The 24,643-nt window shown below is 51.4% G+C and overlaps 1 protein-coding gene across 15 annotated transcripts in view; it reads right to left on the bottom strand.

Annotated features, from left to right (window-relative positions):
• LOC104338342 (protocadherin gamma-C5-like) overlaps positions 1-24,643 on the bottom strand; it is a 168,859-nt gene that overhangs the window by 2,877 nt on the left and 141,339 nt on the right. For 14 of the 15 annotated variants that reach the window (XM_075441921.1, XM_075441929.1, XM_075441926.1 and 11 more), the window contains exons 2-3: positions 19,872-19,930; positions 4,371-4,459 (exon numbers count right to left, since the gene is read on the bottom strand). In XM_075441921.1, coding sequence (XP_075298036.1) covers positions 4,371-4,459; positions 19,872-19,930 — 148 coding nt within the window. Of the gene's footprint in view, positions 1-4,370; positions 4,460-19,871; positions 19,931-21,932; positions 24,621-24,643 lie in introns of those variants that run through there. The other variant, XM_075441927.1, reaches the window with a different exon arrangement.

Genomic DNA, 24,643 nt, shown 5'->3' with positions numbered 1-24,643 from the left:
ACCATTAGTAATGCATTAAGGGAAATCCAATATATTTTTTTGTCCACTGTATTTAAAACCCTGCCCCCAATATTTCTCCACCCAGGTTTACTGAGGGAGCAGAGCACAAGAGAGGAGAAAGAAAATCCCTCCCTTGCAGTACCGCAAAATGGCTCTAGGAAGCCGAGTATGAAGCAAATCAACGCCGAAGCGCATCCGACAGTCCAGATCTGGGAGCAGGGGGAGGGGAAGGCAAATTCATTCCTGTCGTGCTGCAAAGCCCCAGCACAGAGAGAGCAAGCGCAGAGGCGGGGAAGAGCGCAGGCCCCCCCGCCATGCTGGGGCACTGCTGGAAGGTAAAGACCAGATGGAGTCGGGGGGATGCACGGAGGCAGGGGAGAAATGAGCACAGGGGGATGGCAGGGCACGAACGACGCTGTTGCCATGAGCCCCTGCATGACCTGCTCCAGCCTGACTGCCCGTGCACGGCTCAGGGCGGGATCTTTGCACAGCCCTGCTCAGAAATGGTTTACTAAAACCCTGCCTCTGCATTGGATGCCGTGGATCTGACCTCAGCCTTTTAACTGCTTGGGGCGTGTGGCTGTGGGCATGCTCTTGTGGGAGGGTGGAGAGACCCAGCAAGAGCACCTGAAGGGCCCCAATGTAGAGTCTGGGGCTGCTGCTCCCTCCTTTTGCAGGCAGAGAGTCTGAGGGAATAAAGAAACACAACGAGCAGAGAACGTGGACTGGTCCCCTCGTGTTCTTCCTTGCTCCAGACCAGATCTATGCACAACTCTATGCTGCCTTAAGCTCTCCCCCGAGCAGATGGAGATGGCTAAGCCAGCCAGAAAGCTAGACAAAAAGCTGGGCCACATCCCACCAGCCCCCTGAAATACTGCTGTGTACACATCCCCTCGCAGAGGTCGGAAGTATGAAGCAAGCGCAGTTTGAAAAGTCACAGCTGCTCTGCTGGAGCAGGCAGAGGAAAACACAGCGAGCCCCAAAACAGGCACGATATTGTACACCGAGACCAGGGGACGTGCAGGAAAGTGTACAAAAACAGCGAACCACTGTGGGAAAATGCCGTTTTTCTTTCCACTGTAGAAGCATTCACCAGCAGGAGAATGTTTCTACAGTCCCCGTTAAATTGGTCCCAGACCTGGCGAGGCATTGAGGACTCTGGTCTGGATGAGGGCTGCAGGAGATGTGTATATACAGTTAGTGCTATTTGTTGCTAATCCTCACTCGCCTCAGCAGCAGTCTGTTTCACTAGCAACCAGCTCAACCCCAGACCCATTGGGGTGCTACGAACGGGGACGGGGTGGCTTGAGATGTGTTACCAGGCCAGGCTGCAGCCAGGGACCGGCTCGCAGGCGGACTATGGCCTCTGGCAGTGGGGGAGATTTTTTTTCCTGGGCTCCCCCAGCTGGATACAGCCTGGATGGGGGCTTAGTGGGCTTGGGCACCTTGTCCTGTGCCATCCCTGCTGGGTGCTGCTGCCCTGCTTCCCCTCTGGACCATCCCAGCTTCACCAGGGCAGTGAGGAGGGTGGGGGCTCCCAGTGGCATCCACGACAACTGGTGGCCATGAACTAGTTTGCAGTCACAGCACAGCTTTCACGGGAGAGAAAAAGCTGCCTGGGAAGTTCCCAGCCTGCCAGTTGGTCCAGGGTAAGAGCAAAGGACTGTTTCTAGGTAACACTGACATTAAGGCTGAAAAGAGAGAACAAGGACAATAGAGGTTTATAAACAGGCACCAAGCTGCTCTTGCCAAGCAGGGCACTACAGCCCTTGTTGCTGAAAAGGTTATGCTCAGCCTTTACCAGCAGCCAGCCATTATCCCAAATGGTCCTGAGGAGGAAAACAAGAATTTGGGCTTCGGCAAAAATAACCAGCTAGAGGCTCCATCGCCCTCATAAGTAGAGGGCAGGAGAGGCCGGCCGGAGGCAGCCCCAGAGCACGTGCTGCTGCAGCTGCTGCTGGGGCTTTCAGGAGAACCCAATATAGCACTTCTGCCCCTGCCTGTGGGCAGCAAAGCTGGGGAAGAAGGACCTCCTCGGGCTGCCTTTCTGTCTGCTCTCCCATCATCTCGTGGCACCCCTATAAATTCTCGCTGGAAGCCAAAGTATTTTAAGGACAGGATGCCTGCCCTTTACTGTCTGGTGTCCTGGAGCATCTGTGCTCCTTGGTCTGTCTTAGCAGCTGCTTCTGCCCCTTCAGATGGCTCAAAATACTGGCTCTTCATGTTGTTCCCAGCTCCAAGGGAGGAAGACGCAGAGGGAGGGGGCTGGGGAAGGGAGGCAGAAGCCCTACAGCAGGGTCACAGTCCTGGGCAGCAAAGCAGCTCCCCCGGTACTCTGGCTTGTGAGGGAAAGAGATTTAACCCTCAGAGCCACTGGATTGGCAGAGAGGCTTGGCATGGTAGGACCAGCTCTGCCTCTTGCTGCAACGAAGGATAACCCCCAGCATGAGGTAGGGATGCAGGCAGGGCATCACCAGCACCTTCCAGATGCTTGAGGAGCAGAGCAGCATCAAAGCAGCTTCTGTCTCTGGGCAGTCTCTGCTCCGTGCAAACCCAAGCATGGTCTTGATGCTGTGCAGTGCAAGTCAGCATCGACTGCTCTGTGCAGGAGCAGCTCACACTCGGAGGAGCAGGTGAGCAAAAGGCACGGTGTCATCACCTGTGTCACTGTGTCCCTCCTGCCACCCCGGAGTTCAAACAGAGCTCAGCAGGTGACAGTAAGAGATAAGGATCATTTAAATAGCCAGGAAGCATCACCCAAGGATGGCCAGCACAAAGCTTAATGGGCAATTAGCACTGCCCCTAATCAGAGCCTGCTCCAATCAATGCTATTAGCTTAATAAGAAAGAGCAGAAAAGGGGAGACATGAAAACAGAGTGCTGGTAGAAAAAGCTTGTGCTGTGTCCCCATCCCTCCATCCCAGCAACGAACCAGCACAGGCAAGAAAAGGATGGAGTGCACAGAGCCGTCCTCTCCCTGGGGCTGCAGCAGGGAAAGCCCGTATCTAGTGGATGGATCTGATGCAAATTAACCCCCTGCGCGCACTGAAGCTGTGGGAGAGGTTGGGACTGTTTGAGACTTGTGGACTGGGGGAGGTTTGCTGCAATAGGGCCTAGTGCTACATGGAAGTCGGTGCTTAACCTGGAATGGACCCGCTCAGCTCTCAGATCCCCTGGACTGCTGGAGTGGCAGTCAGAGAAACATCTTTATTTGCGAGCAAGGAAACCGGATCTGGAGGCACCGGGTGATGATAACCACATGCACCCCCAGAGGCTATTTTTCCATGGTCGTTTTTCAGAGCAGACACACACTTTTGCAGTTTCTTTCACTTGAGTGTAAACAACTCTCTTGCCCAAGCCCTTTGTCCCCTTTCCCGGGCATGGCAGCTGTATCTCCAGGCTGTCTGGTGTCCGCAGAGCAGCAAAGTTCAGCTGCAGCAGCTTTCCAAGAAAGCAACACCAAAGCCATCCCTCCTCCCGCAGATTCCTTCCCTCCCGACAGCTCACATGAAATATCCTAAGCATTTTGCATAGGGTTTTACGGCTGTGCTGTTGCTTCTGTTTTTAAATCAAGGGGGAAAAGACTTGGAGGTATTTATAAATAAAGGCTGTACAAAACCCAGCCTCTTTATACATAGTGCTGCACAGAGTGACAATTGCCCTTCTTTTATACAAAGCCACGGAGACCGCAAGCACATGGGAACACCCCTCCCTTCCCACCGCTTCCACACGGCACAGCCGTAAACCAGAACAAACCAACCCAAACAATCCCAAATCAAACCCCCATGACTACAACTGCAAAGAGCCAACAGCAGCCGGTGGGGCAAACCTTGGTGAGCCCGCAGCTCAGTGGAGGGACCCAGTGTGAGCAGGGAGCATGCACCGGCATCTCTGGACACGAGCTTTGTTGGGGACACTGAGTCAGGCATTTACTATATTCCTGGCCCAGCCTTTAGCCACAAACGAATCTTCCAGGTTTACTACCTCCTCGCCTTACAGCAAGTCCCAAGTAGTTTATAAAACATCATCTAAAGAACGGCTCTTTCACGTAACACAACCGCATCACAAGCCAGATAATGTTCTGTCTGGTACATAGATAATATAGTTTGGATGGAAGAGGTACCCCTGTCTACAGCATGCCTGATGCTGACAGCTCTCTGGTATCTCCTCTGTCTGAATCCTTTCTGACCCCTCTCCTTGGCAGGGTAACACAGACAGCAGTGCTTTTCCACCATCATCTGTTGAAGAAGGGCTTCTGAAGCCACCTCCGTTAACCCAGACACATCAATCCCACCGGCATCTTATCTAACAGCAGGCATCTGAGGCATCCGTGCAAGTGCAACGGTTTTCCCGCACACAATCAGGACCAACCATTTGCTGAAGCCAGGATCATGGCTTGAAGCATCTCCGTGTCAAACTGGTTGTTTGGCCAGGCTCCACCTTCCTCTCCATTCTGGGAGCTATGGGAAAGGAAAAGAAACAGCAAGTTATTGCAGCTCGGTAAGGAGGAGTGGGCTTGTCAGAGAGCATGAGAAGCCAAGGCAGTGGTCTCATCTGCTGGCACAAAGGAGTTTGCAGGCTTTAAATCCTTCTATTAAATAACAGTCAAGAGGCAAGATCCTTTCAGAGGTCTCCATCCTTAACCAGGCTTTTGAAGAACAACCACCAATACAAAAAGCACCGGAGGGCTCAGTGGTGCTTCCAGCAACACCTACCGAACTCCTGCTGACTTCAGAGACAGCCAGCACCTTATCACCTCAAAATCCCACCAATATAATGTAATGCCTTCCCACCAACACAGTGTAATACCACAAAAAATGCTGGCCCTAAGGTCCCAGAGGTGCATGCACCCTTGTTTGACCAAGTCCTCTGTTCCTTTTGCAGGCCATGTGAGTGGATGCATCTTTCAAGTTATTTCAGGCCACAACTCCATTCTGCAGCTTCATTCATAAGAGAGAGGGTGAGAAAATCCCATGGTGTGGTGGGCTTTGGGATCAGCATGGAGCCAACTGCCTGGCACTGCAAAACTTTCTCTGAAGGGAGTCCAAGAGCAGCCGCCAGCTCTGCAGAGCCAGCAGCAAACAGTCCTGGCGAGGCTGGAGCAACAGGGAGAGGAGAGAAGGGAGGTGGGCACCCGCTCTGGTTCCCTGGGACTGGTTGATGGCGGGGCTGAGCACGACAGATCCGCCTGGGAAATCTCTGGGGATGCTATCAGACTTCAGCTAAGGAGGTTTTGTGACCGAGGTTACAATCAGCAGTCTGTGCGCAGCCTAACAAGCCCCACTTTCACGTTTGCCAGGTGCCAGCTGTGCTCAGCCATCGTTCACTGGTAGCGGTACTTCCCCTTCGGAGAGGTCAGGGCTGTGTTCCCAAATCCCCTCCGGAGCCTCTCTGCTTCCAGGGGAGAGACCTAAACATCTCACCAGCTTCCTGGGTCCGCCTCTGCTCTGACCCTAAGTGATCACATCACTCAGACCACCAGTCACCTCGCTCCCAGCTGAGTGCTCTGAGCACCCCACCTGCAGCTCTTTCCGCCCGCTGGGATGCCAGGATCTGCCCTTTGGCTGTGCACTGGCTCCCCTGGGACAAGGGCAGCCCTGCTCTTGCATCTGGGAGCTCTCCAGAAGTGAGACAGGGGTTGGGGTTTGAAAACTCTTCCCCTCAGAAAGAGCTGAGCCCGTTTCCCAGGCAAGTGTTCAAACCACCAGGCTGCAAGGCACAGAGGTGGCCTCCTCCTCCACCACTGTGGTTCCAGCCCTTACACCTAGGAGCTGCCAGACCTCAGAGCGCTGCTCAAACCCCAAAGCCCTGCTCAGACCCCGAAGCTCTGCTCAGACATGCTCAAGCAGCCAGGATCTCCCCCAGCTCTGGGGTCTCCTGCCAGCATCTCCGTGCTTGAAGGCTTTGCATCCCACACGTTGCAAATGCCAGCACAGGCACTGCTGGTACCAACTCAGTGCCGCTTGTTGGGGAGCAGATGGGCTCTTCACCACCAAGCCGAGCATCCCGCTGCCCAAGTGCCCCCACTGGCTGTGCCCGCTGCAGCCCTCACACACAGAACAGGCTCAGTATGGCCCTTTCAGAAATGGAATGGACCCACAGGCACATCATTGAAAGTTGTATCTTCCATGGCCACCTTGTAGTGCAGGCAGCTACTGCTCCAGGTGCATCAAAATTCTTCAGGGATGGAAGTTCTGAATGCACAAGATCTTTCACCATCCTGCCTGTGCAAATGTCCTGAACAGAGGAAGAAAAACTGCAGATGCACAGGATGGATAAGAGTGCCCATGAGCTTTGACCAGGCCTCACGTGACCCTGCTCAGTCACACAGCTTGGTATGGACCAACTCCCTTTGAAACACAAGATCTGAGTGTAAGGATGCATGCATGGACACTCCCAAGTACTCTGCTGAAAATCTGATCTTAGGCAACTTGCCCAAAGACATGCAGAACCCATGCCAGGACCACAAGATCATCCATCCCTTCCCCTTCTGTACCACCTGTCTGATCCACCCCCAGCCAGCTGCAGGGCACTGCTCTCACACCAGTTTATCTGTGGTGGATGCAGACAATCCCTAATGTAGCAGAGACTGCCCTGGCATGACACTGCCAACAGCACCGCTTCTGAAATACCTGCCGTCTGCTGCAACCCCAGGTATCCCAAAAGCTATTTATATCACTCCTCCACAACGTGTGCGGTGGCACAGTTCCAAGCAGGCCAGAAGCGAGCCTTGCTCAACTTGCAAATTGATTTCAGTGCTTGCATGATGGTTGTGACGAGACTCCTCAGATGTGGGTGCTGCTGCCCTGCACTTGGTGTTGTGCCAGCGAGCAGCGTGCAGGCAGTAATGACAAGGAGGGGACAGCCCTGAGGCTGCAGTGACCTGTTAATGTCACAGGCAGGGCTGGGAATAGAGCCCTGGGCTACATCCAATAAAGGACTTAGGAACCTACACCCAATTGCAGACCACAACACATTCACCCACTAGTTAACCTCAGCAGCTCCTGCACCACCAGCTGCTCCCCCCCCAGCTGGCAGATGAGGTTCCCAGGTTTTTCAGGGCTGCAGGAAAACTGCCCAGAAACACCCCCATGCCACCCAGCCACTGCTCCTGGCTCTGGGGGCTGCCCCAGCACGCTGGTGGGACATGGGGATGGGGAAAGGGAAAGCACAAGAAAGTGCCAAATCCTTTCTTTTTTTTTTTTTTTTTTTTTTTTTTTTAATTGTAATATTCCGGTGGTTTGAACTCTGTTTTGAAATCGGAGGCCCAGATTCAACTCCCTCTTTGATGCAGCGGTGCCGGCATCACATTTTCCACCTCCTGAAAGACTCTTTCCTTCCCTCCTACCTCTCCTTTGGGCAACAAGCTGCACTGGACACACAGTCTTCCCAACTCCTGCCAAAACTGTGCCTCCGTGCCCTAGGACAGCGGGAATGCATGGAAGGAAAGGCTCACCCTGCAGTCAGGGCATTCACCTGGGAGGTAACACCAAGATCCTCAACCTCACTGATCTCCCAAACCACATGGTTCTTGCTGTCCACCTCAATGACCCTTGGCCCCATGGCTGCCTACAGGCACAGACAGGAGAGCTGGCCACCACTGAGCATCAGACTTGCCCAGTGCTGGGCTGGAAAGGGGTGGAAGAAGTGCCAGGGTTATTCTCTACAGCCTGCGAGGTGGTTGAGAGACACAGACCAACCCCTCTGGTGCACAACACAAGAGGAGTGACTGTACCAAGAAACGTGTGGATCGTGTACAGGTTGTTTTGACCTCGTGTTTTAGAGGTGTGAGCCCCCAGGGAAAGATGACCCTGCATCACCAGTGAGCAGAGAGAGTTTCATCCCTGGAGGATGGGGAGACAGACAGTGATTTAGACCGTTTTCCTTCGCTCCGGTCTTAGGGCATGAACACACATGGACTCACGTGGTGGACTTCAGCGGCCCCTGTGTTACCGCTATACCCCAGCATCAGAGGGACAGCCAAAGCCCTACATCCCCTTAATGCCCTGTAGGATCAGAAAACCACAGACTGATTTAGATGGAGAGGGACATGAAGCACCCAGACTAATGAAGGTGGGAGGGTGTCTGGTCCAACACCCCACTCAAAACAGTGCCAAGCTTTCAGCTTGATCCAACTTCATATTAGATGCTCAGGGCTCTGAGCAGCCACAATTTGAGTACAAGATTTCTCCATCTTCCTGGCCTCCTGTTCCAGTGTTTGACCACCCTTAGGCGAACAAACTTTTCCTAACATCTACATCAAATTTGTCTTGTTGCAACATGTGCCCATTGCCCCTTGTCTTTTCACTGTGCACCTCTGAAGACAGCAATAAGACCCTTCTCCTACCTCCCACACCTCCAAACTGAGGGAGCTCTCTCAGCCTCTCCTCCCCTGCCACGGGCTCCAGACCTCTGACCATTTTGGTGGCTTCCATATGGCTATGTCTTTATTGCAGTGAGGAGCCCAAAAACCAGGCACAGTGCTCCAGGTGTCATCCTGTAAGTGTCAAATTGAGGGCAACCATCTCTTCCCTTGACCCGCTTAGCAGTAAAAGCTGGTATACAGTGGGTGTCCTTCACATCAAGAGTGCACCGGTGACTCACGCTCAACCTAACGGCCCCCAGGTCCTTTTCTGTAAACCTACTACACCCAGTGTTTCCAAATTTTGCACAAAAAGGCCCAAAGCTGTGTGCCTGCTCCCGATGATGCCACGCAGAAAAGCTATTTTAGAAATGCTTTAGAGTTGCAAAAAAATGGTATTGAGCTCATTTCTCTAAGCAGGAAATTAAAGTGCCTCAACTACTTGCAGTGCAATCATCCAGAATTCAGACTCACAGAAAAAAAAAACAAGTGCTGTAATCTAAAACCTCCCCAAAATAACTTCTCACATTGGAAAAAGGAACACAGCTGATGACCAGATCTGGCTGTCTTCCAGAGCTATAGGATGGAGTTGTGAATCAGAGCTGTGAATCACTGATTCAGCGGCAAGCAGCCTGCCCTGCCCTGCTCCCCCTGCCTGGGACCGGCAGAGTTCAGAGTCCCCCCTTGCAGCACTGCTCCCCGCTCAGCCGCAGCCTTGGGTAAATGCTTCGGGGAGGCTGCCCAGAATGGGAGGGCTGGTTCCTATGGAAATGACTCCAAAGACTTGCTGTTTTTAATACAAATGCCATTGACTCAATAGGTTTTTTTCTAAAAACCCATCCCCCATAGGATAGGATTTTTTTTTTTTCCTCTGTTCAATTCTACTCCACACTTCAAAGCTCAGACAAGAGCTGGCTTTCATTTTTGGGAATGTTTCCAGCACAGCTAGGACTGGAGGGAAGGAAGCAAATCCGCGTTTGAGACAAACTCAGGGATGCAGCATCTTAGGGGGCTCAGGGCATGGTGGACACACAGCACGAGGTGGGGGCTGTGCCAGCAGAGGCAGATACAGCCAATGCACGACCTGCAAACGCCTTCATTAAACTTGGCTACATGGAAATCAGGGAATGCTGAAACAAAAGGCTTGCCCTGCAGCCTTGACGCAAGCCCACCGTGTGCTGCATCGTGAGGCTGCCACATTACCAAGGGCTTCCACAAGCATCCGCCCGAGCAGTGCAGGGTGGATCTGGGTGCTTTGCTGACCGGCTATTCTGCAGCACGCTCGGCCACCACATCCCTTTTCAACTCCCGCTTCAAGCACAGAATTATTCATTTCCTTGCAGGGTTGCTATGGAGCTCGTCACTATGGCAGCCAAAGGCCTCGCAAACATTTATTTGCACAACTGCCCAGTGGATTCCTGAAAAATTATTTTCCTTGCTCTGCAGCTGGAAACACGAGCCGTAGCGGCACCACAACAAGCTGAAGGAGTTTATTCATGCCAGAGCGGTGCTGTCAGAGTCCCAGGGGCTGAAAAACACAGCCCAGCGTCCCATGGACGAGACCCCGGCACCCTGGGGTGCCTGGCAAGGCTGTGGGCAGCACTTGGCCTGGGGATTTTCCCGGGACGCCCTCAGCATCCTCCCTCCTCTCTCATTTGGGGCTTTCTGGCTCCTATGGCAGCAGCACCCCAGATAGCACTGCTCCCACCCCACAGCCCCGACTGCTCCCAGGCTTCACAGAATCATGGAATCATTAAAGTTGGAAAAGACCTCTAAGATTATCAAGTGCAACTGTCAACCCAACAGCACTATGCTTGCTAAACCATGTCCTGAAGTGCCACATGTATCTTCCCTGCTCTTGGGAGAACGTGGCTGGGGATTATGTCTCCTCCCAGCCTCTTCCCGTTTCACTTCCATTTGGTCCCCAGCTCTGGCTGCTGCTCCCACCCTCCTATCACCCTCCCATCACCCTCCCATCACCTCCCCTGGCAGCACCCTGCCCTCCCCTCCCCATCCATCTCGCAGGGCCAGGGGGTATATTCAAGCCCATTCTTCAAACTCCATTCTCCCGAAGCCCCTGCTCTCCCCAGGCTCCCCCTCCACCTCACCCCCCCAACACTGCTCTTTCCTCTCTCCTGGCTTCCTCTAAGCTCTCCTGACCCTCCCTGCTGCCTCCCACACACAGCTCCAGCTGGAGGCAGCAGCAGAAGTAAAATCTCAGCCTGCATGTTTCTTGGCTAGCAAAGTGACAAGCGAGAGGGAACGGATCCGTCCCTGCCGGTGCTGAGCTCAAGGCGTGCTGAGGACGCAGCCCCAAGGCTGGGCATGCAGCCCCAGCACCAGCCTCCCTCTGTCCCACCACCCACGCCAGCCTCCCACCACCGCCTACAGCCCACCACCCTCCCCCCAACCTCCAAAAAAATGGAACCAGCTCCAAAACTGCCACAATTTCCTGCCTTCTTCCTTCTTTAACAGAGGATGCTGCCGGCCTTTCCTCCATGCTCCCCTCCCCCCCTCCCTTCCCCCGCCACATTCCCTGTCACTTCTGTAATGCAATTACAAGGTCTGGAGAGGAGCTGGATGAGGACCAGCTTTAAGATCATGACTTCGCAAAGATGGGATTGAAAAATGTTAGCAGACAAGCAGGGGGGAGGTTTGCAGCTTCCCATGGCACCAGCGAGTCATTTCTTCCAGCCAGCTGAACTGTTGGGATGCTACTCTTCCAGGCAGAGGCAGAATAAAAGGCCACAACGCTTCTAAAATGGGGACCAGGGGTAGTCCCCCCTCCTGGGGACTCTTCCAGCCCTCCTGGATTAGCTGGAGCTGAAACCAGTATTATTTCACCCAGCCCATCCTGCTGCCATTCATGCCCCAAACATGCCGGGAAGGATATTTTGAGAAATCCTTTGGAAAGGTTATTGTGCCTATTTGTCAGATCCCTGTGCCTCTGCAGCCGGTCATGGCATGTGCTCAGCTGCGCAGGAAGCAGATGGAGAGAGAAAAATTAAACTAATACGCATAGCACCTGCTAAATTACCTAAAATAGAATTTCTATACATAACGCTGTGATGACGAAACTCCTGATATTATGAGGGTTTTCCAGAATGAGACATGCATTGCATCATTATGATATTTCTGTTTCTCCATGAGACTCTTCAGCTTTTGTCCTGCCTGGCATGACCTAGATGGTTCAGACTTCAAGGGCCGTGACAAACGCAGATAAAGGGATTATTGGCCCAGGTTGGACAATAAGGGAAGGAAACATTCAGCTGAAGCAGTCCACATGATGTAGAAAGAAGCCCATATACTGAATCTGCCATGATTTGGGCTGTTGATAGACAAAATGGTGAACCCTGCAAGTAAGAGTGCTCACAGGCATCATGCACAGCACGGGGGACCAGTTCTGTGGTCTCCTGACTGTGGAAGGAGAGGTGGGGTGCGACCAAGGCGAATCGCTACAAAAACTTCAGCTTCCAGTCCCAATATCTGCTCAGCTGCGTAGGAGAAGGAGAAAGGAGAGCAGTTATCCAGTGACAACTCCTACTCCCAGCATCAGAGCAGATCCTGCCTGTCCCTGCACCTCAAATCCACTCCAAAATTGCACTATGGGGCTGCAGCCCATGCTGAGAGCAAAGTCACGCTCTGAGCAGCCTCATAATGCTTTAAAGCAGCATCTTCTCTTCAGTGTTTGATAGGAAACCAGAGTCATAGAATCACAGAATCATTTAGGTTGGAAAAGACCCTTGAGTCCATCGAGTCCAACCATAAACCTCACACTGCCAAGTCCACCACTAAACCATGTCCATAGATGCCACATCTACACATCTATTTAAATACCTCCAGGGATGGTGAGTCAACCACTTCCCTGGGCAGCCTTTTCCAATGCTTGACAACCCTTTCAATGAAGAAACTTTTCGTAACAGCCAATCTAAACCTCCCCTGGCACAACTTGAGACTGTTTCCTCTCATGCTATTAGTTGTTACTTGGGAAAAGAGACTGACATCCACCTTGCCACTACCTCCTTTCAGGCAGTTGTAGTGAGCGATAAGCTTTCCCTGAGCCTCCCTTTCCACAGGCTAAACAACCCCAGTTCCCTCAGCCGCCCCTCATAGGACTTGTACTCTAGACCCTTCACCAGCTTTGCTGCTCTTCTTCGGACACGCTCCAGCACTTCAAAGCCATGAACCTCTGAGTGGTCTTCAGCCTTTCCTGTTTCAAGACCCACCAAGGCAACACCAAACCTGGTAGCTACAGCTGACCGGCCCTTGCTGGGCTTCCACCTCTGAGGTGTTTGCTGAGCAAAAGACATACAGCCAGGCTGTGGGCTGGTATGGGCTGCATTATTGTGCATGAACAACCACCTCAAATATTCCCTAAAAAGACAATTTCTCTCCTGGGCTCTCCAGGCTCAAGCTGGTGATTTGAGCTCTGCAGCCCCAGAGACTTTGGCAGGTGGAAAACCCTCCCTTCAGAGCAAAGCCCCTTTACTAGCACAACTCCTTCTTCACTCAGGGTGCCACAGCCCACATTAAAACGCAGCACCTCTCAATCTTAGGTGAGCACTGTGTCACTTAGATTACAGCTGTTCCTGCAAAGTGATGAGCCCTAAAGGATTTCCAGATGGTGCTGTGAGCAGCCCTGCATGCTGCAGGAACCCTGGAGGAATCACTCAATGCTCAAGCTTCTGCACAGCCAGATGAATGCAAACCAGCCACAAGCAGCAGGAATTTTGACCCAAAGACTGTTGACCTTATTTTGATTCACCTGCAAAACATGTGGAACCTCACCTGGCAAAGTGAATACCACTGTTGGCTTCAACCCTTGAGTGCATTTGAGATGGAAACCTGAATATTACAGTTATTTCCTAAACTTCCCAGAGTGGTAGTTATTTCTACTGCTCCTCTTGCCACTGTCAATGAAGAGCTGAGAGTGGGAAGCCTACATAGCCCAGAACTGCAGACAGCATTTGCTCCCAGGGCTCCTGGCCTTCCCCAAGCCATGGTGACACTAGCTGCACTGCATGTCCCACTAGCTGCACACTCTCCAGGTGACACTGTCCTGATGACTGTCTCCTTTCCTCTTTTTCAGCCTGTTTCCCCCACACTGCCCATCCACTCCTTCACTTACCCCAGGTTTCTGGAAGTGTGGTTTCAACCAGATCCGACAGCCAGGTGGAAGTTTCTGACATGCTACTGCTCTAGTACTTGCATGAAAATCAACAGAGAAAGACCCTCATTGGTGTCTCCTGCTAGGGAAAGTCTCAGTTACCAGCCATGCTTGGTCCGCTAGTTTGCCTGTCAATGCCCATCCTCACATGGGTGGCTGGAAACTGCAAAAGCTGTTTGTTCTGATGCTCCTTTAGAGCTGGGCTCAGCCTGGGATGCTGTGTGGGATGATGGTGGTGCTGGGGAGGGGCTCAGAGAAAGCAGGAGGTTGGAGATGTGGTGGGGAATGGAGAAGAGGAGCCTGGTGCACAGGAGGTCAGCAAGAGCAGATACTGTGGTGAGAAACTCCAGGGACTTTGACAGGCTGGAGGAGTGGGACCACATGAACCTCATGGAGTTCAACAAGGCCAAGTGCAAGCTCCTACACTTGTGTTAGGGCAATCCCCAATTTCAATACAGGCCGGGAGATGAATGGACTGAGACCAGCCCTGCAGAGAAGGACTTGGGGATACCGGTGGGTGAAAAATGGGAAATGAGCCAGCAATGTGTGCTCACAGCCCACACAGCCAATCGTGTGCTGGCTGTGCCCCATTCACCGTGGCCAGCAGGTCAAGAGAGGGGATCTCCCCCTCTGCTCCACTCTCATGAGACCCTCCCTGGAGCACTGCGTGCAGCTCTGGGGTCCCTAGCACAAAACAGACATGGACCTCTGAGAGCAGGTCCAGAGGAAGCCATGGAAATGGTCCGAGGACTGGAACAGCTGTGCTATGGAGAGAGGCTGAGAGAGGTGGGGTTGTTCAGCCCGGAGAACAGAAGGCTCCAGGAAGACCTTATTGTGGCATTTCAATACTTAAAGGGGGCTTATAAGAGAGATGGAGAAATAGTTTTTACCAGGAGGTGTTGTAACAGGACAAGGGCCAATGGTTTTAAACTGAAAGAAGGTAGATTTAGATTAGCTATTAGGAAGAGATTCTTCACTATGAGAGTGATGAGACACTAGAACAGGTTGCTCAGGGAAGTTGTTGATGCTCCATCACTGGAAGTGTTTGAGGTCAAATTGGACAGGACAACCTGGTCTAGTGAAGGATGAACCTGCCCATGGCAGGGGGTTTGGACTGGACGACCTTTGAAGGTCCCTTCCAAATCAAACTGTTCTATGAATCTGATTCTATGAAAAGATGCCAGAAGAGCCATGAGAGGGACGGAAGGGTCATAGCCACAGGGACACAGCTCTGCAACCCAGTGATAGCACTGGAGGGGGACGAGAGGACTGCTGCAGGCTGCAGCTTGGCCAGCACCTCTGCCCAACATTTGCCTGTTTTCACGCGTTTTCAATAAGAGTGAACAGAAGGTAAATCCTTCAGCATTTACCCATACATCCCCACCGATGCACATGTGCCTGTGCTTTATAGCACTTGCTACTGTATCCACTATAACATTACACAAACTTGCAACATCAGTTCCTAGTGGGTTACAACACCCGTAGACACCCCTGTGCCTGCTGGTTTAGCAAGTATTTTCTTAGGAAGGACATGCTAAAACCTGAATCTGTAGCCAGTTGTCTTTCCGCTGTGCATCCACCCTCGTGCTGCGTAAGCCCATGAACATCTATGTCTCCCTCTGACTCTGTCCCCAGCTGCTGCGTGCTCTGGGATGTCCCACCCAGACACAACGATATGGGGTCCTCTTGGTGGGAGTGTGTCCTGATAACCAGGGGTGCTGCTGTCATGTGGGACCTCCTGACCACCCCAAACACACACCAGAAGCACCCCGAGCTGCAGCCACAATTTGGCAGTACCTGCACACTCTGAATGCCAAGCATGTTCCTGAGAGCTTTAAGGACAATTCTTGGAACAGCTTTTTGCTCCTCCCTGTCCCCCCATGCACAGGCAGGCTGTCATTAGTCCTGCATGCCCAACTCTTGGATCTCAGGCACACAAATGAAACAAAGAAGGAAAAAACCCTGCTTTCCTTTGCAGCTCCGCTACGAGCACCTCCACTGTCAGCTGCAAACCCCTTTTGCTGCACTCTCCTTCCTCTCTCTGCACAGCTTGGGTGATGATGGCTGGGGTCAGACAGGGCGGCCGTGATGCTGCTTAACAGGCAAGTGAAGCGAACATCACCATTGGCTGTGCTCACCCTGGGAGAGAGAGCCTGGCTGGCAACAGCACTGGAAAGCATTAACACAGAGAGATTTAGGATTGGAGAAAACAAATGGAGGGGGAGGCACGAAATTGCACTCTAGATCTTCTTTGTGTGCTTTGCTCCTCCCTCCACTCCTGACCAGGGATTCCCACACTGCTCCCCACCTCCTTGTCAGGCCCCCGCCAAGGTTTCCAGGGTCCCTCCTGCCCGCGAGCTCCTTCTAGCCTACTCACACACACGAGATTGTCCCCACTCCTCCCACAACCTGCCCAGGACATCCCGGTTCTTCCCATCCCAGCATGTCTCACCTGCCCGTGCCCACCTGTGAGCAACACAGAACCCTCCCCACCCCTCCAGGAAGGAAATCCTGATTTGAACCTGTTGTTCTCCTGAATAAACCATCACACAGAGATCAAAACAAAGAGCTACAAGGGTCAAGCAAGTACCATGAACATGCAGGTCACAAGCCCAGTCTCTGTTCCTGGGTGACTAGTGAAAAAGCAACAAGATGGGTCCCTTGTACGAGCCCCAGCCCCTGCATTCTACCCCCATATGCCACCCCCACCCCCCCCCAGGGAAACCCCGTGCTGATGAACTCACAGGGATGTCCTGCAACACTGCCAGACTATACATCTACTCCTCTTTGGACAATTTATCGCTGTAATCTCCACTACAGCCACTGATCTGATTTGTCTGGGAATGGCATCTGCTGCATGGTATCATTCTGTATTCATTTACATTTGCCCAGAGACAGTACCCTTTTTTTTTTTTTTAAGAACACAAAATACAAACAACATTAAATGAATTAACCTATCCTCCCGTTTCTCCCAAACAAGATTAATAGAATTGCTCTACTCAGCTCTGACTCCCTACCACGTTTTCAAAGGATATTGTCTGAGCTCTTATTTCCTGAGCATGTGCATCAGAGCTCTCCTGTGTTTCAGAACAAAGAAAAAATTCTCTTTGTTGTCCTTTAACAACACTCTGAATGCAGCAATATATGAGATCAAGAGATGGTTCCTGCCTTCTTGAGCTTACCCTGAGTTTGCCTGGTTCCAGGTGCTTGGAAACATGTGGGATTTGTTTCGGTGGGCAGAGCTATGCTGAGAAAAACAAGATTGTTCCCTTCTCCAACTCCCATGAAGACCGCAAAGGAGAAATCACAGCATGGGTTTAAGCCTCCTTTCTGGCTTAGGGTCAGTGCCAGACTCCCTCCAGGATCCACTCAAACTGCTAGCCTAAGCTGCCTTGTCTTTATTGCTATTTAATTTGGGTCAGGCAAATGCAGTTATTGAGCATATCCCTTCTTTTTCTTCTCAGCTAAGAGGTGGCCTGTGTTCCTCAATAGCCAAGCAGAGCCCTGCAGTTTGCAGAGCTCACGGTGCTAGAGAGGTTCGCCTGTCAGCAGGAGATACAATTGTATGTGAGCTAACATTGGAGAGAGTAACAGTGGGCAGGGCTCAGGCAGCCGCCCTTGCACCCTCCTTAATATCTGTACTACCAACTGGTGCCTGGGGAAATCCCACACCAGACACTGAAACGCTGCGAAAAGCACGGGAAGAGCACAACAAGGAACACACTGATCTCCAGGATTTGCCTGATCAGCAGAGAGATGTCAGGGCTGGGCACGGAACATAGGCTAGCACTTTCTATTTCCATCCTTTAGTATGGTAACATAGGTTTAGAATAAAAAACTCTCCCTTGATTTAATTTAAAACAGGATAAAAGAAACAGAAAAAAAAAATCATCAAGAACTCTTTCATTGCAAATGTGGAATCTGCACACAGGCAGATGGGGAAAACCAGCAGGAATGAAAATCCATTGAGTTCTTTCAGTACCAGCCTGTGCTCAGACACAGCCCGTCTCCAAACCCAGAGGCCAGCCCGGGCAGCCTGTGCTGTGGGAACCTTTGCCACAACAGCCACTGATTTGAGTCGCTGGTGGCTGTTTCAGGGACTACCGTGGAGACACAAGTCACAGACTATCCAGGGTAACATCACAGCTCATGCACCAGAACCAGCACATGGTGCCACATCTGCTCCCCCCAAATGAGTCTGAGGGTGCCTTTCCTCCTGCTGTCTCTCTTCCCACCCCTCATGCTGCGGCTCCTGCTTAAGCATTGGGAAGGGGCTGGAGCTTGTAAAGAGCTTCAGACAGAGCCTGGGGGCTGGAGTGAGGTTCACTGTCCTACGACCTGAAAAAAGGTCCCTGTCACTGAGTTGAGCAGGTGTGGACTGCATCAGCTCTGTGCCTTGAAGAGCTACAGCATGATGCTAGAACAGGGAGCAACAGAGCTTGCTCTGATGGGGTTCATTTACTCGCTTCTTGTAACAAAACTATTACAGCAGCTCTGATGCATTTCTCTATTAACAGGGCTTTGCTAATTGTCATTTGAACTAGAGCATAAACAGTTGGATTTTTCTTGATTAAAATGTTGTCAATGATGTGGAATTCAACAGAGCTCTGAGAAAACTGTTCCAGTGATAGCCTTGTTGTTAAAAGTCCATGGCTAGTTTCTAGTGGGAATGCTTTATACACTTTACATCAAACCCTCACTCCATTTTCCCTTTGTCAGCTACAAGAGCCTAGTACAAAGTTTAATTACTGCAACAAGTTAGCTATAGCAGTCTCTTAATTTTCTGTAATCTAAATTATTGAGCCAAATCCAGGGAAAGATCCAGACACAACCAGCTGATGCAGATGTTTAACTGCAAGCTCCGCCACAAAATCCAGGACCCTGCACTCCCTGTGGAATCATTTAAACCTCCACGGGAGCTGCCCGAGTGGCCACCAGGAGTGACAAAGCACAATGACGGTTGTGAGCTCCTCTCTTTCCCACAGGAATGCAGTGCCTGACCCAGCCAGCCAAGGAAGCACAGCATCCGAATTTACTCCTGATTGCTCCAAGGGTATAATCCCCAAAAGGGATAATCTTTTCATGTATGAAATATCCTGGAGCCAGTCTCCTGATACACAATAACCTCTGGCTGGGGTATCTACACACGAAGGTGGACTCCCAGCCTAAGTCTTTCTTACCCTGATGGTATGTGAGGAAGTTCACCCTCTGAAGAGGATTCCTGTCCCTGTTTGTGAACCAGGAAGGAAGATGGAAGAGGTGAAGGGCGTCTGCTCGATATTTTCTTGTCAATGCTTTTTCACTGTGTACCACAAAAAGCAAACTTTGCTGGGCCAGAGGCAAGAGGGTGCACAGTCCAGAGAGGGGTACTCATTTGGGAGGCAGGTCTCTGCCGTCCTGCCAGGGCTTCTTATCTTTTTGGCATCACTTGTAAATTGGCAAAAACTCAGCCATGGTTTTGAGCGCAAGACCAGACCTTAGTAGATCTCCTTTCTGTGAGTCTCCTGATTCATCAGGTTTAATTTCTTCTTTCTTAGACTCCCTCTGTCCCATTGTCCAGCTCCAGTGGGAAGCGTGCAGAGAGTTCCTCACCTGAATGAACCACCCAGTGTTGGAGATGGCACTTCCCAAGAAAAGCAAGATAGGCCCGAAACTCCCCAACAAATGGAGTTGGATCCAGGGCTCCCAACCCTGATTCAGCCAGATTAGCACATACAGCGGCATTTTATGAGGGACCTGCTCTTGCTGAGTTAGGTGTGGCTGGGACACGTTTCTCTAGAGGGGTCCTTTGGGGACCTGAGGTTCCACCCAACTTCTGGCTGTCACAGGGGCTTACACAGGGGTTTGACACTAGGTTCTCAAGCCAGAGCAGGCAATGCACTTCAGCAGCACAGACCTCGAGGGTTCATGGCTGGTAAAGTGACCCACACACTGATGTCCAGTGGCCTCCATGCAGGGGGAGGAATCAAGGTTTTGAACTCAGCATCTAGTCTAAATGTTCAAAATCTGATTTAGAGAAGAAGCCTTTCTCTGGGAAGAATGTTTTCCAGTCCTTTAACAATCTCACAAGTTCACCTGGAGCTCTCCCCAGTTCCTGACTGTACTCCTTGAGCTGTAGACACCAACACCAGGCACACGATTGCAAACAACAGCTGTCACACCATCATCAAACAGAGCTGACACAGAAACAGCCCTATGTCTGCCTCTTTGGCTGAACAAGTTTTAGCAATGACAGGGAACACCTGTCCTCAGAGCTGCCAGCTGAGGACTTCCCAGCACTGAAAGTGGCACACAAAGGAAAGAAACCTTCACCGGATACATACATGGAGAAAGAGGCACTTACCCACTCGTTCCGGGTCTCTGGGTCTGAGAGAAGCGCCAGTCTGTGTTGGGCTGAGCTTGCTGCAGAGAAAATAGAAAAGTTTTAATACCTCCATTCTTGCCTTCAAAAATGAAAGCGAACTGATCCTGGATTATTTCAGTCTGGAGTATCAGCATGTTCCTTCTAAGCAAAGAAAATCAATTAGAACAAAAGGAAAGCTTCCCCCCACACACTTTCTGAGTATTTCTGAACCAGCATGAATACTAAAAAGCATGACGAAAACTATTCAGTGAATAATCTTCCAAAGCCGCTCAGGAAACCAGGCTGTGAAAGAAATGAAGCATGAAATAAACTGATAAGGGCATCAATTCAGCAGGAGCAATGGTACCAAAGTAATGAGCTTGAAGGAGTGAGGGGGTGGGGGTGGCAGAGTTAATTGATACTGAGGAAGATGCTTTTAATGCCAGATGGTAAAATGATAACAGACTTTCCTAATCTGTCCTTCTTCTGTCCTGAAAAAGACCTGCCTGAGATCTTGATTTCACACACTGTATTTCAATGACTTTTCCTAGATGCTGTGGCCTCAGAGCATTACAATATTTTTCTGTCCACAGAGAAAATAATAAACTTCCGGCAGCAAAAGCAAAAGGCATTATTTGTTTAGGAGACACAATAAACTTCAGACACAGCAGCACAATTTGTAACTTCATTAGTAAGCCCCCATATCGCTTTCTGCCTGTGTTATTCTACCACCAGACAATGGACATTCTGTAAATAAGGAAGGACACGAAGAAGGCTTGCATATTCCGTTTGAATCACGCCTTTGTGAAGCGCACTAAATAGCAGAACTGTTTTCTGTCTGGAAGACGCATACTTCCGAAAATCGTAACCTTCTTAATGAACTCCAGAATGATAACATGTTACCTGGAAAGGACAACACTTCTCTCAGTTACCTTAGGAATGAGCGGTTCATAGTCCATACAGTGGAATATCAATTTTATAGGATTATTCTGCTTGTACATGCAATTACTAAGGAAGAGTGAAGACGGGTATAGCTGACCTAGATTTTTATTTAGTAGATGTGATTTCACTAATTTCTCCACAGCTTTGATGATTCTCATGAAAGAATATGTTAGAATAAATTACTCCCCTAAAATAGAGTCCCTGCTGCTACCCATGCTGCATGCAAATTAAGCTGTTTAAATACTTGTCCTCCAGATTTCAGATATACGCTTCTGCACACACTGACACACAATTCCACACTAGATAAGTCCTTCCCAATCTATTTTCTGAATTCCTGTTGTAATTGCCACTTTCAAATTTAGGGCAAGCATTTATGACACAAAATTACTTTACTTTTTATATCCCGAAGTTATAAAAGCTACAGCTAAATACAGTCACCTACATCCATATTTAGACATCTGAAGACAAATGGATAAAGTTTTCAAAGCACGCCACTGCCTAGGTCTCTGCAAGCCCAAGGGCACTTAAGGTCACCAGGATCTTTGCGAAAAATGTCACTACGTTCAACGCTGAACAGTGAATTCAGCCCCTCGCTGGAAACAACCAAATTGGAAGATGATCCCTTGCCAGGGCACAATCAGTAATTAATAACACTTGGAGAGTTCAGAAATGCGAAATTTCTACCATGCACCTCTAAAACAGAGCAAAAGAAACACCAACAAACTTTGCTTTCGGATAACCTCCTCCCGCATTGTCGTTCATATGGCACACAGAATAAAGGGGTTAAACAAAATCGAGAAGTTAAATACCCAAAAAACATGTTCCCAACCGTGCTAAGCACCACTTTAAAAAGAAAAGAGTACAAACGGGGCCAAGGGAAAATTCCCCACTTCTACAAACACACAGTCTTTAATTTTACAGTGACACTCAGACCCTTCCCCCACCTCCATCAAGACGAGCCAAAGGTTTCACCTGCCACCTCCCAGGAGGTGATGGTGACACACATTGCCTGAAGCCACCTTCTCAGGTGGAAGGGCAGACAGAGAACAGCCACCTAGCCTGGATATTACAGACCTTTGCACTTAGCAGACAGGACAGTAAGAAACACCCATCTCTTACCCCATCGCAGGGACTCGCTAAGGTGCTGGTCACCTGCTCATAGGCAGCCATGGTCTCCGCAGTGCTAGAATGGCTGAAAGGTTTTACAAAGAGGAAATCACTCTGGTCAGACATGGGCGAGAAACAAGAGGTGTAATTCTGTGCCTGGGAGGTCAAGCCTGCTCCTCCCACATCCAGGTACTTGATGAAGCCATCTGGCTTCATCTGCCCATGGAAATGGGAGGTGGGCTTGCGGCCAGTCCCTCGGCAGCAACCTGCAAATGTCCAGCTGGCAGCGCCAGCTTTGAGACACCGGGCAGCCACCACAGCAAACATCACGCAGGACACGAGGGAAATAGACACCAAGGAGATGATGAGGTAAAGCGTTAGGCTGGTATCCTTGGGAGAAGATTTGGGGAGGTCCAAGGACTTGGCAAAGTCCTGCACGCTGTTTTCCTCTGGAGAAATGACTATTACTACGGAGGCTGAGAGGGATGGTGTCCCATTGTCCCTCACTTCGACCACCAGCCTGTGGGGATCTTCTGACTCTCTGAGAGCCTGTGCAACCCTTATCTCTCCAGAGCGGCGTTCCACTTGAAAAGGCAAAGCCTCAGCAGTGTCCTGCAGCTGGTAGGACAGCCAGGCATTATGGCCACTATCAGCATCAACAGCTACAATTTTGGTGACCAGATAGCCAGGTTCTGCCAAGGCTGGGATGGTTTGGTGGAAGGCAGAGCCCTTGGGGATGGACGGGTAGACAATGGTGGGGGCATTGTCGTTCTCATCCATGACAAACACATGGACCACAGCAGTACTACTCAGGGCAGGAGACCCAGCATCCTTCACCTCCACGGGCACCTGGAACACCTTATCCTGCTCATAGTCCAGAGCTCTGACGGTGTAGATGGTGCCATTGTCCTGGTCTATTCGGAAGTAGGTTGACACAGGTATATCCTGTATCCTGTTGTCCAGGATGGAGTAAGACAGCTTGGCGTTGCTACCCTCATCAGGATCAGATGCTGACACTGAAAAGACAGAAGTTCCTGGAAGGGAGTTTTCCTGAACGTGAGCTGTATCGAAAGGGCTGGAGAAATTTGGTGCATTATCATTCACGTCAGCAATTCGGAGGTAAAAGGTTTTCTGCGTGGTCCTCTGTGGGGACCCTGAATCCACAGCCCTCACAGTGATGTTGTATCCACTGGCCTTCTCCCTATCAAGGGGACCATTCGTGACCAGAGAGAAATGCTCTTTAAAAGATGACACCAGTTTAAATGGGAGCTCTTTGGCTATCTGCAGGCGGACCTGCCCGTTGTCACCAGAATCGCTGTCCTTCACACCAATGAGGGCAATCACAGTTCCCGGGGTTGCATCTTCCTGCACTGGGCTAGAGAGAGAGGTCAGCATGATCTCTGGGCTGTTATCGTTGATATCAATTAATTCCACTCGCAGATGACAGTGTCCTTCCATGGCTGGGGATCCCTTGTCCCTGGCTCGAACCGCAATCTCATAAGCGCTGGATTCCTCATAATCCAGCGGGGCTTTGGTTCTGATCTCCCCTGTCCGGGGATCTAAGGAGAACAGCTTGGTGAATTTACCAGGTGCGTTATTGCTAATTTTGAAAGAATATTCCACATCCCCGTTGGGACCTTCATCCAGGTCAGTGACATTCAATTTGGTGACCAGAGTGCCCACCGGCACATTCTCCTCCAGATGTACCTTGGATATGGGTGGGTAGCAGACAGGAGGGTTGTCATTTGCATCCAGGACATGGATGGTAACCTTGGCAGTGCCAGATTTCACCAGATTCCCTCCGTCCAGGGCTGTCAGTGTTAGGTGATGAACAGCCACTTTCTCTCTGTCCAGTGCTTTTTCAAGTACGATCTCAGGCATTTTAACACCATCTCCTCTCATGTTGATACTCAGGGCAAAATGCTCACTGGGGCTGAGCTCGTAGGTGGAGATGGAGTTGGAGCCCATATCCGGGTCTTCTGCTACCTCCAAAGGCAGCCGAGTCCCAGGGTTGGCTACCTCAGTGATCTCCAAGACCACCTCCGGCTTGGGGAACTGGGGCGCGTTGTCATTCACATCAAGGACATCCACCTCAACACGGTGGAGCTGGAGGGGATTCTCCATGACGAGTTGGAGGTGCAGGCAGCACGTGGGGCTCTGCCCACAGAGTGCCTCCCGGTCCAGCCTGCTGTCGAGGAGCAGGACGCCTGCCACCAGGTCCACCTGAAAGTGCCGCTGCTCACCCTCGCTCACCAGGCGCAGGTTGCGGGCGACCAGGCTGCGCACCTCCACCCCGAGGTCCTTGGCCAGGTCGCCCACCGAGGAACCCGGCTCTCGGTCCTCGGGCACGGAGTAGCGGAGCTGGGCGCTGCTGGGAGCCGGCAGGCAGGACAGAGCTGCAAGCAGCAGCGGGAGCTGCCATGGCAAACTCCGTCCCCCGAGCATCCCGTGCCGGGTGTGCGAGCGGAGCAGCGCGGAGCGGAGCGGCGGCGGCTCCGTGCAGCCTCCCCCGCCTCCACGCACCCGCTGCCGGCCCCGGGAGCCGCCGCCGCGCCGGAACCCGCGCGCCCGGGGGGGGTCCGAGCGGGTTGCGCAGGGAGGAAGCCGCCGCCGGAGCCGCAGGGAGGGATGGAGGGGGCGGGGGGAGGGCGATCACAAACCGGCCGGCTGAGCCGCTCCTCGGCACGCAAAGGCACACAAAGTCGGCGAGCGGAGGGGATGGA

Source organism: Opisthocomus hoazin, chromosome 23, assembly GCF_030867145.1.
Source record: "Opisthocomus hoazin isolate bOpiHoa1 chromosome 23, bOpiHoa1.hap1, whole genome shotgun sequence".
In the NCBI taxonomy this organism is placed as follows: Eukaryota; Metazoa; Chordata; class Aves; order Opisthocomiformes; family Opisthocomidae; genus Opisthocomus; species Opisthocomus hoazin.
Note: the sequence above shows the minus strand (reverse complement) of the source record. Positions and strands in the feature narration are given on the sequence as shown.